At 44.3% G+C, this 12,976-nt stretch overlaps 1 protein-coding gene across 1 annotated transcript in view; it reads right to left on the reverse strand.

Annotated features, from left to right (window-relative positions):
• LOC140206132 (uncharacterized) overlaps positions 1–12,976 on the reverse strand; it is a 189,587-nt gene that overhangs the window by 30,038 nt on the left and 146,573 nt on the right. The window contains exons 17-23 of the mRNA XM_072274341.1: positions 12,214–12,366; positions 11,295–11,523; positions 9,788–9,989; positions 7,781–7,934; positions 7,387–7,571; positions 4,241–4,373; positions 953–1,198 (exon numbers count right to left, since the gene is read on the reverse strand). Coding sequence (XP_072130442.1) covers positions 953–1,198; positions 4,241–4,373; positions 7,387–7,571; positions 7,781–7,934; positions 9,788–9,989; positions 11,295–11,523; positions 12,214–12,366 — 1,302 coding nt within the window. The remainder of the gene's footprint in view (positions 1–952; positions 1,199–4,240; positions 4,374–7,386; positions 7,572–7,780; positions 7,935–9,787; positions 9,990–11,294; positions 11,524–12,213; positions 12,367–12,976) is intronic.

Here is a 12,976-nt window from a genome sequence, read left to right on the forward strand (position 1 = left end):
GACTGGACGTCTGTCTGCAGATTCTGAGCCCGTCCAATCACTGTTTCTGGATGTAGTATGTCAACACTGATTAATTAATCAAAACTGTGCTCAAACTGATGTGAATATCTGATACCAATACATCTTTCTCATGTCCTGTTCAGCTTTCAAAATTGCCGCTTTCTGGTCCCTCCCTCAACAACTTGCTCTAAGGCACTCATTTAGATCTGAGAAAAGCAGGTTGCTCTCTTTCCTTCAGGCGCCAAATAAACCCATATTTGTCATGGGCTTGAACCCCGCTTAATCAAGAACAACTTTTTGGCATTCAGCTCCTTGGGAAATGCTCAAAGAATGCATCTCCTCACCCCAAAAATAACCATCACCTTCAGATAATCTCAAATGCTCCACAGGTCTCAAGACTAAAATGGTTTCCATGCCAGAATCTGAAAACAACAAGGATTCACGTAACATTGCCCATGTAATGAACACATTTCTGCTTTACTGATTGGGAATGGTCTGTGTAGACCCATTCAGATCATTAAATCTGCAAGTAATGGAGTCATTGCAGCTGCAAATGTCCTGTTGCTGTTAGGTTAGTGTATCGTGGCAAGGTAAACAATACTGAACTCTCACAATTGATCTTAGTGAATTTAGGCTGAACATCTTTGTTAATGAGATTTAGTACAGATGGGCACACTGGCTGGTGTAAATATACTGGGTCAAGGGATCCATTCCTGTGCTGCACAGCTTGATGTAACAAGGCTAATGTTCCTGAGCATCTCAGTGGAGGAAGAAAGTAGCAAAAGTGGACAGCAAATGGGACCAAGGCTGAAGACAGGATATGTTTAAGCAATCTAATAATCATTGCTTATGCCCAAATTCCAGGACAGCCAGTTGCTGATCACTTGGGCACCGAAAGGCATAAGGGGAAGATGGTCTTCAATTAGCACAAAGGAATAGCTTTGTAACTCACCCGTAAAACCAGGTCGACACCTACATAGGTAATCGTTGTTTAACTGGACGCAGTCAAGCATACCCTTGTGGTCACATGGGTTGGACAAGCATTCGTTGACATCTCCTTCACAGCGTTCGCCAATAAAGCCAGGTGGGCAGATACAGCTGTAGCCACCAATTTTGTCGACACACCGGCCGCCATTTAGACACTTGTGGGGATCAAAATCAGGCTCACAATCATCGTTGTTTATTTCGCAGTGAATACCTGTGAACAAAATATAATTATGCTCAAACCTACAGGACTAATTATCATTGTAACATCTCACTCTAGTCTTGTCAATCATACCCAGTTATTATGTTTGGTTAACCAATTTATTCCCAGGCATTTAAGTTGCCATGCACCCAATATTATCTCTCGCACTTCTATTTCCAAGAGGAAACAATTATCCACAACAAAAGAAAAAGAATCAATGGAGGCAGAAGAAAGGAAATTATAGGCCAGCTAGCCTAACTTCAGTGGTTGGGAAGATATTGGAGTTGATTGTTAAGGATGTGGTTTCGGGGTACTTGGAGGCTCGTGATAATGTAGGCCAAAGTAAGCATGGTTTTCTTCAGGGGAAATTTTGCCTGGCAATCTGTTTGAATTTTTTCAGGAAATAACAAGCAGGGAAGTCAGTGGATGTTGTTTTCCTGGATTTTCAGAAGGCCTTTGACAAGGCACTGCACATGAGGCTGCTTTACAAGATAAGAACGTTACAGGAATGTTACTAACATGGATAGGAGATTGGCTGATTGCCAAGAGGCAAAGAATGGGAATAAAGGGGCCTTTTCAGGTGGGCTACCAGTGACTAGTGGTGTTCTGCAGGGGTCAGTGTTAGGACTGCTTCCTTTCATGTTATATATCAACGATTTGGATGATGGAATTGATGGCTTTGTGGCCAATACGAAGTTAGGTGGAGGATTGGGAGAATGGGCAAAGAAGTGGCAAATGGAATATGGTGTAGGGAAGTGTATGGAATAAAAAAGTTGATGGAATAAAAGCATAGTCTATCTTCTAAATGGGAGAAAATTCAAAAATCAGAGGTGCAAAGGGACTTGGGAGACTTTGTGCAGATTTCCCTAAAGGTTAACATAGGGTGAGTTAGTGTTAAGAAATGGAAATGCAAAGTTAGCATTCATTTCAAGAAGACTAGAATATAAAAAACAAGAATGTAACGCTGAGGCTTTATGAGGCATTGGTCAGACCACAATTGAGAGTACTATGAACAATTTTGGACCCCTTATCTAGCATTGGAAAGGGTCCATAGGTAACTCACGGGAATGATTCTGGGAATGAAAGGGCTAAAATGTGAGGAACATTTGATGGCTCTGGGCCTGTACTTGCAGAAATTTAGGAGAATGAGAGGCGACTTCATTGAAATCTGTTGAATACAGGTTTCCCCCGCTATCCGAAAGTAGAGTGTTCCTATGAAACCTTTCGTAAGCTGAAATGGCGTAAATGAAGCAATTACCATTAACTTATATGGGAAAAATTTTTGAGCATTCTCAGACCCAAAAAAAACCTACCAAATCATACCAAATAGCACATAAAGCCTAAAATAACACTAACATATAGTGAAAGCAGTAATATGACAAATACACAGCCTATATAAAGTAGAAATAATGTAGTTTCACTTATCAGAATTGGAAAGATTTGGCCAAAAACCGATTTGTAGAAAAAAAAAATCAGCACATACACGCATGTGCACACACCTGCCCGCACATGGCTTCATGGTCATGGTAGTCTTTCTCGGGGTAAGCACAAGTTTAAAGCAGGCACCTGTCTTTGTAAAAGCAAAAATCCTCCGGATTTCTTTCGGTTAGCGAAAACAGGTACTAATGCAGGTCTTTCGTAAAAGTGAAGTGGCGTAAAGCAAACTTTCATAAAGCGGGGAACACCTGCATTTAAAGGTCCAGAGAGAGTGGATGTGGAGAGGATGTTTCCTATAGTGGGAGAGTCTAGGACCAGATTGCATAACCTTAGAATAGAGAGAGAGGCATCCGTTTAGAACAGAGATGAGAAGGAATTTCTTTAGCCAGAGGATAGTAAATGCCTCTGGAATTTAGAAGCAGTGGAGGCTAACTCATTGGGTATATTTAAAGCAGAGGTTGATACATTCTTGATTAGTGAGCGTGTCAAACGTTCCAGGGAGAAAGCAAGAGAATAGCATTGAGAGGGATAATAAATCTGCCATGGTGGAGCTGACTCGATGGGCTGAATGGCTTAACTCTGCCCCAATGTCTTATGTAAGACTGCCAGTGTCAGAGTGAAACACACACACTAGAATTCTCACCATAAATATGTACTCATCAATAACTATCATTATTTCTAATATCCAAAGGTCTGAACAAGAACTTCTTCACCAGTGAGGCACCTCTGATTTAAGGACAATCCTGTGTAAACCTCCAGACTCACAAAATGTGAAGCAAATGAGAAACACAAGCGATGAAATTCAGGGATCACATTCAAGTTCAGCAGCATTTCTAAAATGGCGGCATTAATATCGAGTGTTTTACCATCTGACTCCATCCAACCATGAAAACAGATTTGGTGCATTAATTTAACTTCCATCTTTCAAAGCCAAATTGAACCCTAATTCCCTAACCACATCTTCAATGCATTCATGAAATTCAGCCCGACCTCAATACTATCAATTCAACGTACCCTCATTTTGGCAATAGGCGTGATGGTAAACACCTGCCAGAAATTAGTATAATGAACATCTAGATACCCCCTCACCTTCCATCTCAGTAAGATCAAAAATTCAGCCAGGTTTGTTCCCCGTGATTTGTGTTTCACAAACCCACGCAGGCACTCTGTCGCTGGTTAGACTCTGTCCAACTGTATCTAGACTCCACCCTCCCCACTCTCCCCTGGAATGGCATAAGTACATCAGTAAGTGAAAATACAGAAGCTGAAAATAAAAAGAGACAATGTTGGTAATGTTCAACAGGCCAAACAGCATCTGAGGAGGGAGAAAGGGATCAACTCTATTTGCCTTTTCGCAGTTGTTGCCTGGCTTCCAGAAAATTTGCAGCAGTTTCTGCCTTTACCTCAGAAACCAGTAGATGTTTAATGAAGGGCAATCAGACTGTTTGCCCCTCTCCTCCCTGAAATCCATTCCACTTCAGCCAAGCATGTCAACTACAGTATGACAAATACCATCAGACAAATCCCAAACAGTAGACTGAGACCAGGTTTCACTGCTGGCATCGCAAATGCAGAGGAAAGATGGTATCCTCTCTCAGCGTAGGCACATTTCATTACCTGCAGTTCCGGGCGGACAGGAACACTTGTAATCATTCACCAGGTCGATGCAAGTGCCTCCATTCTGACAGTGCGCGATGCTGCACTCATTAACTTCGGTCTCACAGGTGGTGCCCCTGTACCCTGGAACACACTGGGGGGGGTTGGGAGTAACTATTATTACAAAGGTAATTTTAAGTTATTGCTTCAGCAAATGTTGCTTCTGGATGTCACTGCATTGAACAGATTATTAAACAAAGATAGCACAGAGCCACAATTCGCACAGTTGCCTCAGAACTCAGGGCACAAAGGTTCCATCTTGTTTCAGTACATTCTCCCCATGACAGCAGGGGTTTCTCCCAGGTCCCAGTGTGTTAATGGGTTAATTAGCTGCAATAAATGACCTCTGAGTGGCTAAGTGGCAAAATAGAACTCAACAGACATGTCAGTTGCACATACAGAGAAATGGTTGGGGGTGGAGGGAATGGCCTCAATCTGCTGGGTGCTGGCATTGACGAATGGGCCAAATAGCTTCCTGTGTGTGTGTTTTAACTGAGTATTCAACCATCCATCAGCAGTTGGTTCCAGGGATGGACGCAACAACAGGAAAGTGGCGCTAAAACTGACTAAGTGAATGATCAACCATGATGTTACTGAATAGGCAAGGTGGCCTATCTCTGCTTTTATCATGATGTCAATTCATAGTTATGGAGATTGGATCAGTGTGGTTCCCCAATCTGGCTGGTGAGATGGCATAGTCAAAGAGAACCAGGTGGATTCAGAATTGGCTTGCCTGCAGAAGGCAGAGGGTCATGGTGGAGGGAGTACATTCAGATTGGAGGATTGTGACTAGTGGTGTCTCACGAGGATCTGTTCTGGGACCTCTACTTTTCGTGATTTTTATTAACGACCTGGATGTGGGGGTAGAAGGGTGGGTTGGCAAATGTGCAGACAACACAAAGGTTGGTGGTGTTGTAGATAGTGTAGAGGATTGTCAAAGATTGCAGAGAGACATTGATAGGATGCAGAAGTGGGCTGAGAAGTGGCAGATGGAGTTCAACCTGGAGAAGTTTGAGGTGGTACACTTTGGAAGGACAAACTCCAAGGCAGAGTACAAAGTAAATGGCAGGATACTTGGTAGTGTGGAGGAGCAGAGGGATCTGGGGGTACATGTCCACAGATCCCTGAAAGTTGCCTCACAGGTAGATAGGGTAGTTAAGAAAGCTTATGGGGTGTTAGCTTTCATAAATCGAGGGATAGTGTTTAAGAGTCGCGATGTAATGATGTAGCTCTATAGAACTCTGGTTAGGCCACACTTGGAGTACTGTGTCCAGTTCTGGTCACCTCACTATAGGAAGGATATGGAAGCATTGGAAAGGGTACAGAGGAGATTTACCAGGATGCTGCCTGGTTTAGAGAGTATGCATTATGATCAGAGATTAAGGGAGCTAGGGCTTTACTCTTTGGAGAGAAGGAGGATGAGAGGAGACATGATAGAGGTGTACAAGATAATAAGAGGAATAGATAGAGTGGATAGCCTGCGCCTCTTCCCCAGGGCACCACTGCTCAATACAAGAGGACATAGCTTTAAGGTAAGGGGTGGGAAGTTCAAGGGGGATATTAGAGAAAGGTTTTTTTTTTTTTTTACTCAGAGAGTGGTTGGTGCGTGGAATGCACTGCCTGAGTCAGTTGTGGAGGCAGATACACTCGTGAAGTTTAAGAGACTACTAGACAGGTATATGGAGGAATTTAAGGTGGGGGGTTATATGGGAGGCAGGGTTTGAGAGTCGGCACAACATTGTGGGCCGAAGGGCCTGTAATGTGCTGCACTATTCTATAAAATATTTGTCCAACTTCCATTCTCAATTGATTCGGATGCAGTGAGCCTCCGTAATGAATGGAAACCTCCTCCAATGGTCCAGCTTGCCAGCAGAGGACGACGGTAACCTCTGATTACATACTGCACTTTGGAGTGCCCAACATTGATTGGATGTATCCCGGGAGATCTCATCATGACCTCCCATCTCCAAACATCCCAGCAACCACCATGCCCCTCCCCAATAATGCTTTCAAACCTCATACTGTTTGAATCATTTCCTGAAAAAGACATTTTATTTTCTACTGGGGTGCGTCCAGCATTGTCCAGGAAATTAATCTCGAATTGCTGGAGTTTCCAACAGTTAATCCTGATGGTCCGTTATGGCCATGATAACCAAACTCTAACCAGTTCTTGCTGCACCAATGTTACCAACAAAACCATGAGGGGGAGCTCCTGGTTAATGTTTCAAATAAACCTGATTTATGTGCTTGGCTTCATTGGCTGCAGAGGGATGACCTTGCTCCAGTTCTCACAGCTCTTGTGATACATTCTTGGAATTTTCTGCCTTCGACGGCCCACAAGGTATGTCTGAGTGGCAGTGTACCCAGACATGTGGGCTGCAGGCCATGGCACCATTTTCTATGTACAGGCAATAATGAGAACACAGCTTGGTGTTACAACTTACAATGGGTGAAGGAAGGATAAACAAAGGTTTCTTCTATGCCACCCCAATCATTTTTCCCACATGAGTGTTTATTCTTCACACTTATGGATGGGAGTCTATCTATATCTGGATATATCTGCACCTCCACACCTGTTTCCACTCATCCTCTGCCTCAACCCCTCCCTCTCACCTCTTTACACTAGCTATCTCTCCTCAGCCCAGATGCAGGGCCTTGACATGAAATGTTAACTATCCCTTTCCCTTCACAGATATTGCCTGACCCACTGAGTTCCTCCACCATTTTGTGTGTTGCTCCAGATCCCCATGATCTGCAATCTCGTGCGTCTTTGATGAACAAGGTCCTCACCAGAGGAATGAGGTGATCTTTCTGCAGCGTTTAAGCAGTAAGGGAGTTATTTAGTATCCCAGGAACTAGCTCCCTTTCTATTATCGGGTTCACGTTCTGCCTCCAGGAAGAGTTACAGGCTTGAGAGCCAAGTTGCTATATTTAATCAGTTATTATGCAAGACAACACTTATGCTCTGCTTAACATGATAGGAACAAGGCAGTGCAATCTTCTGATGCCAAGTTAGTTTCTCCAGTACCCCTTCAAACTAGTATCATCCTCCCTGTTATTAATGAGGTCCAAAACACTGGCCTGAGCAGTGGGAGGGAAACACTCACCTCACATGCATAGCTGCCCAGATAATCCTTGCAGGTGGCACCATTCCGGCATGGGTTCGATGCACAATCATCCACATCCTGTTGGCAGTAGCTGCCAGTATATCCAGCCATGCACTGACATCGATGGCTGTTGCCAGTGTTGATGCAATTCCCCGAATGCTGGCAAAGCTGCTCAACCGTCAAGCCTAGTCAGGTAGAGATTGACGGATAACAGTTAATGGAACGTCAGCCGGTCAGAGTGCAGCTATGGAATTAAAACAGAACAAATCCAGGGACAACTTCCTCCCCACAGAAAGGCTTGTACAAAACGACCAAGTTACAGCAGACCATCCTACACCAACAACACCAGAGCTACTGTTTCCTCAGTCCAAGTGTTGCACTGTTCTCAACTCACCTCTGCGAAAAGCTGCCACCTCACACGACACATCTGGCACGTCGCAGTACAGCCCGGTCCAACCGCTCCGGCAGTTGCAGTGGTACGTGGCGCCTCGCTGCACACACCTGCCTCCATTCTTGCAGGGTGAGCCATTGCACAGATTGACCAGGGTCTAATGCACAGAACAAGACGGCATCAGCCAGTGAAGACCAGCCATTCATTCCCAATAGCTTAGTAGTCACATTACTGGACCGGGAATATTGAGCCCCAAGTAGATCATCAGGAATGCAGGTTCAAATTTCACCTGAGCAAGTTTCAAATTTTCAATTCAGCACAGACAGATATCGGTTTTAAAAGCCAATATTAAGACGCATGCTTGATAAAGAATCCTCTTTAACAGTGTCCCTGAGCTCATGGCATTAGGATCAGGTTTCTTGAAAGTGGCCCAATGAGACACATGGACTGAACAAGCAGAGGGCCCAGCACCCTCCCAGGGAAATAATGGTGACAATGAATAGCAACCTTTCCCACACCCTGAGCAGGATAACAACCAATGTTGTAGGAACATTGTCCACTGTACAGGTCAAAACTGGTTTGTGAAGTAACTTTGACAATCCCCATCATGTTGTTTCACTTTCCCTTTTAATGTGCAGGAGAGACACTCTGGCCATCAGCTAATGTCACCGTACAGTACAAGATCCAGTCACTGACATAATTCTGCCTGGTCAAGACTGCCATTTCCTTCACTACAATAGTGACCATGTTGAAAAGAGCAATCACTTGCTGGTAACCCTAGAGTTGTAAAACATATTATGTATTGTACTTTACTACTGCCGCAAAAAAAAAAAAAAAAACAAATTCCATGACATATGTCAATGATGATAAACCTGATTCTGATGTGGGTCTCAATTCTGGATTGAGAGTGGGAAGGGAATCATGGTTGGGAAAGAGGAAAGGCAGAGGGGAGGGAGCAGAAAGCACATTGTGCAATGATCAGTAAACCAATTGTCTGGTATCAAGTGACTTTGCTGTTGTCTCAGGGCTGGGCGTGTCTTCACCCACACCAACCCCTACTCCTTCTCTGCTACTTGTCCCATAACCCTCCTGTAGCACTCCACCCTCGCCATTCCCAATAACCTTTGTTCCTGCCAGATTTACAAATTTGCTCTCTGCTTCATGTTGACAAATACAGTACAAAAGTCTGTGTAAAAGTCTTAGGCATCATAGCGCTATATCTGTGCCTAAGACTTTTGCACAGTACTGATTTGAAGATAATAACATCCAGATTTACAGGGGTCCTTGAAAGATGCAGAATCAAAAGAGTCTCCTGACCCACTGAGCCCATGTTGACCATCTCCATTCATGACCATCCCCAGATTCCACACTCGACCAAGTAACCTCCCAGTCCTGACCTTTGGGATGTGGGAGGAAACCAGAGCACCAGCAGACCTGTAAACTCCAGAGGGTGGGCCTACACTCGCTGGAATTCAGAAGGATGAGGGGGTATCTCATTGAAACCTTTTGAATGTTGAAAGGCTGAGACAGAGGGGATGTAGAAAGGATATTTCCCATGGTGGGAGAGCCCAGGACAAGAGGACACAGCCTCAGGATAGAGGGGTGCACTTTCAAAACAGAGATGGGGAGAAATTTCTTTAGCCAAAGGGTGGTGAATTTGTGGAATTTGTTGCTACATGCAGCTGTGGAGGCCAGGTCGTTGGGTGTATTTAAGGCAGAGATTGATAGGTTCTTGATTGAACATGGCATCAAGGGTTACGGGGAGAAGGCCGGGAACTAGGGCTGAGGAGAAGAGAAAAGGATCAGCTATGATTGAATGGTGGAGCAGACTCGATGGGCCTGATTCTACTCGTGTGTCTTATGGAGACAGCACCCGAGACCTATTGCAAAAATTAGTGGAGTTACCTCACACAAAATGGTCCCGTCCTTGCTAAAACAGACATGACGCAGCTGCCTTCTGAGTTTGGCAGCGTAACTGCTCCAAGGGCTCCTTGCTGTATCACACCTTACCTGGCAGTTCTTGCCCGAGTAGCCAGAGGGACAGGAGCAGCGGTAACTGCCCAACCCATCGATGCAGATGCCACCATTTTGACATGGCTCAGAGTCACATTCATTGATGTCAAACTGGCAGTTGGAGCCGGTGAAGCCTGGCTGGCAGTGACACGTGTACGAGTTGATACCATCGATACAGGTCCCATCGTTGAAGCAAGAGCTGTCGAGATAAAACCAGTCCACTTAGTTCAGCTGACAAGACAGTGCAAGACAAATCACATCTGCTGGAGTCAAGATGATTCCAATCTACTCAATAATGAATGCCCTCAGAAGAGCCATTACCCAACCACAGAAAGCCACCATTCCACAACATTGATCACCTCTCCATAAAGATTACCAAGTTTCCCCCTTCTAACTCAACCACTTAGAAGGGGAAACCTTTCTTAAAATGCTGCACTCCCCCACTCTGACTTTCACTTCTTCTCACCCGCCTGTCACTTCCCCCGGGTCCCCTTTGCAAACTTGGGGTGGGGGGAGGGGAGGGGGCAGAGAAAACACTCTTTAAAGACAATAAAGTTCTGTCTCTCCTTTTCCCAACTTCTTAAAGCTGCTTTTGAGGATTAGTGACTGGCTGTACTGCCTAGAGCTAACTTCAGCTTATTTATGTGTGCTGATGGTGATTAATAGCAAAAGTGAATGCAGCAATAATGTGTGGGAATCCCCTCTCTCAGCCTCAAACTTAATCACATTCATCCCTGCCCACCCACCACCCAGTTTCATCTTCTGAGCATCGTTTGCTTCATATCCTCCTTCCTCCCTCTCTCCCTACTCTCACCTAGTGTCCTGCAGGGTAAGCTCACCCCACTCTTTCCTAATATGTCACTTATTTTTGATATGAGGTGGCAATTTCTAATAGATTGTACTTCTATTAGCATTTGATGCTCTTCTTTCCTTCCCACCATGATGAACAACTATTGAAAGACCGTGGGTGCTTGGCTAAAATGAAAATAAGATCAGTGGCATTTAAAAAAGAGGTTTTGATTAAAAGCTAGTCACATGGATCAAAGACAGCTCATCCATGAATTTACAGAATGACACAGAAAACCAACAGGCTAACACATCTCTTGTTACCCAATTTACTGAGTAAATGTATCTTCAGCAACCAACAGGCTAACACATCTCTTGTTACCCAATTTACTGAGTAAATGTATCTTCAGCAATGCTTTCAGAATCAGGCAGGGCTCCCATTGCAATGAAACAGGCATTCTAATGCTCTGAATGACAAATACTTTAAACAGAAAGACCTATTTAGTTAAAAGTGCTTTCCTGTTGTTCTGCTTGATCACTAGATTCAGTCACAATAACTCCCTTCACGTGGTGCTCCAACTAAACAGGGTGCAGTCTGTGGGATTTTGCAATGTAAGATGGCTGCTCTATTCCCAATGTTCTGAAGATGACCATACTTCAAAGGATGTGCCACTGGCTGTGAAGGCACAACGTAAACCAAAACCATCCATTCCCTTACCTCTCTGTGCAGTCGGGCATGTTGTTTTCACAGTGAATCCCATTGAAACCTTGCGGGCAGGTGCAGACGTAACTGTTGACGTAGTCAGAGCAGTTGCCGCCATTCAAGCAAGGACTGCTGAAGCATTCATTGATTTCCTGCTGGCATTTGTTGCCAGTGAACCCCAACACACAGTTGCACGAGAATGCGTTGATGCCATCGATACAGGAACCTCCATTCTGGCACGGATCTATGCAATCACAGGATCACATTTTAATGATTAACCAGGTACCCATGGTGCAATATAAATGAAGCTTTACTAAGGAAATAACATTTTTTTGGAACAGAAATCATGGCTCAGTCACAACTGCTGCTTCCCAAGACTGCTGGGTGTGAAACTGGCTGTGCTTGTGCTCCAGATTGAAAAGTGTGGGTGGCGGGTAGAGACACATCTCTACCAAAGGAGGTGCGAGGCTCTCCTTCCCTCTGCTTCCCTGCAGGTCACACTCTGAGAAAGGTGTAGCGCTTGCTCAGTCCCTGATTAGGGTCACATGAAGCCACAGGAGCAGGTGGTGGATGATCGTAAGAGCAGCTGGTGCATATCACAAGCCCTGGTTATGTGACCACTGACACCAAGCAATCGCTAATGTGTATTGATAATGACTGGGGTCACCTGTCTTGTAAAATCACTGCCCATAAGGCGAAGGCAAACCATTTCTGTAGAAAAAATTTGCCAAGAACAATCATGGTCATGGAAAGATCATGACTGCCCATGTCATATGACATACACATAATGAACAAGCGAACCATGACTGCATTTCAATGTGTACCTCACAAGATGGAAAGCCTTTTAGGCTGTGATTGTGCAGGACTAACAGAAAAGCAAGCTTTACATTTAAAGAGAAACTTATAAATGTCATTGCACTATTAATCGACTTACTAGGGGTACAATCATTGATGTTTGTCTCACAGTTCACTCCAGCATAGCCAGGTAGGCACTGACACTTATAGCTCCCAGGAGTATTTTGACAAGCACCACCATTTTTACAGGGATCAGCAACACACTCATCGACATCCACTGAACATCTCCGACCTGCAAGTGAAATATGAATTAGAGTCACCCAATGTACTAAGTAGGGACTTTACAAATTCAATACCCACTAAAACAACTCCACTCTACAGGAAGATGAAGCTCAGAGGCCAGATGCCCACATAATAATAGGTTGAACTCTTTTATCGTGGTAGTTACTGAAATAAAATGATTAATGAAATTTCCCAAAACTTAAGAGCACAAAAGTGCAAGAACACAACAAGTAGCAGTAGTTAGACATGGCATAGGAGCAGAGTTAGGGCATTCAACCCATTTATCATGGTTGACATATTCTTGCACATTTAGAAGACATAACGTAAAGATTTTTACTCCTTACGCATGTGAAGGACGTAAGAAATAAAGTCAATTCAATTCCCTTTCAGCCTCATTCGCCTGCCTTCTCCCCTTAACCTTTGTTTGACATGCTTGCTAATCAAGAAATACCAAACTCCACATTAAGTATACCCAATGACTTGGCCTCCACAGCCGTTGTGGCAATGAATTCCACAGATTCACCACCATCCGCTGACTAAAGAAACTCCTCATCTCCGTTCTAAAGAGACGTCCTTTAATTCTGAGACTGTGCCCTCTGGCCCAAGACCCTCCCAGGACT

This window comes from Mobula birostris, chromosome 12, assembly GCF_030028105.1.
Source record: "Mobula birostris isolate sMobBir1 chromosome 12, sMobBir1.hap1, whole genome shotgun sequence".
NCBI lineage: Eukaryota > Metazoa > Chordata > Chondrichthyes > Myliobatiformes > Myliobatidae > Mobula > Mobula birostris.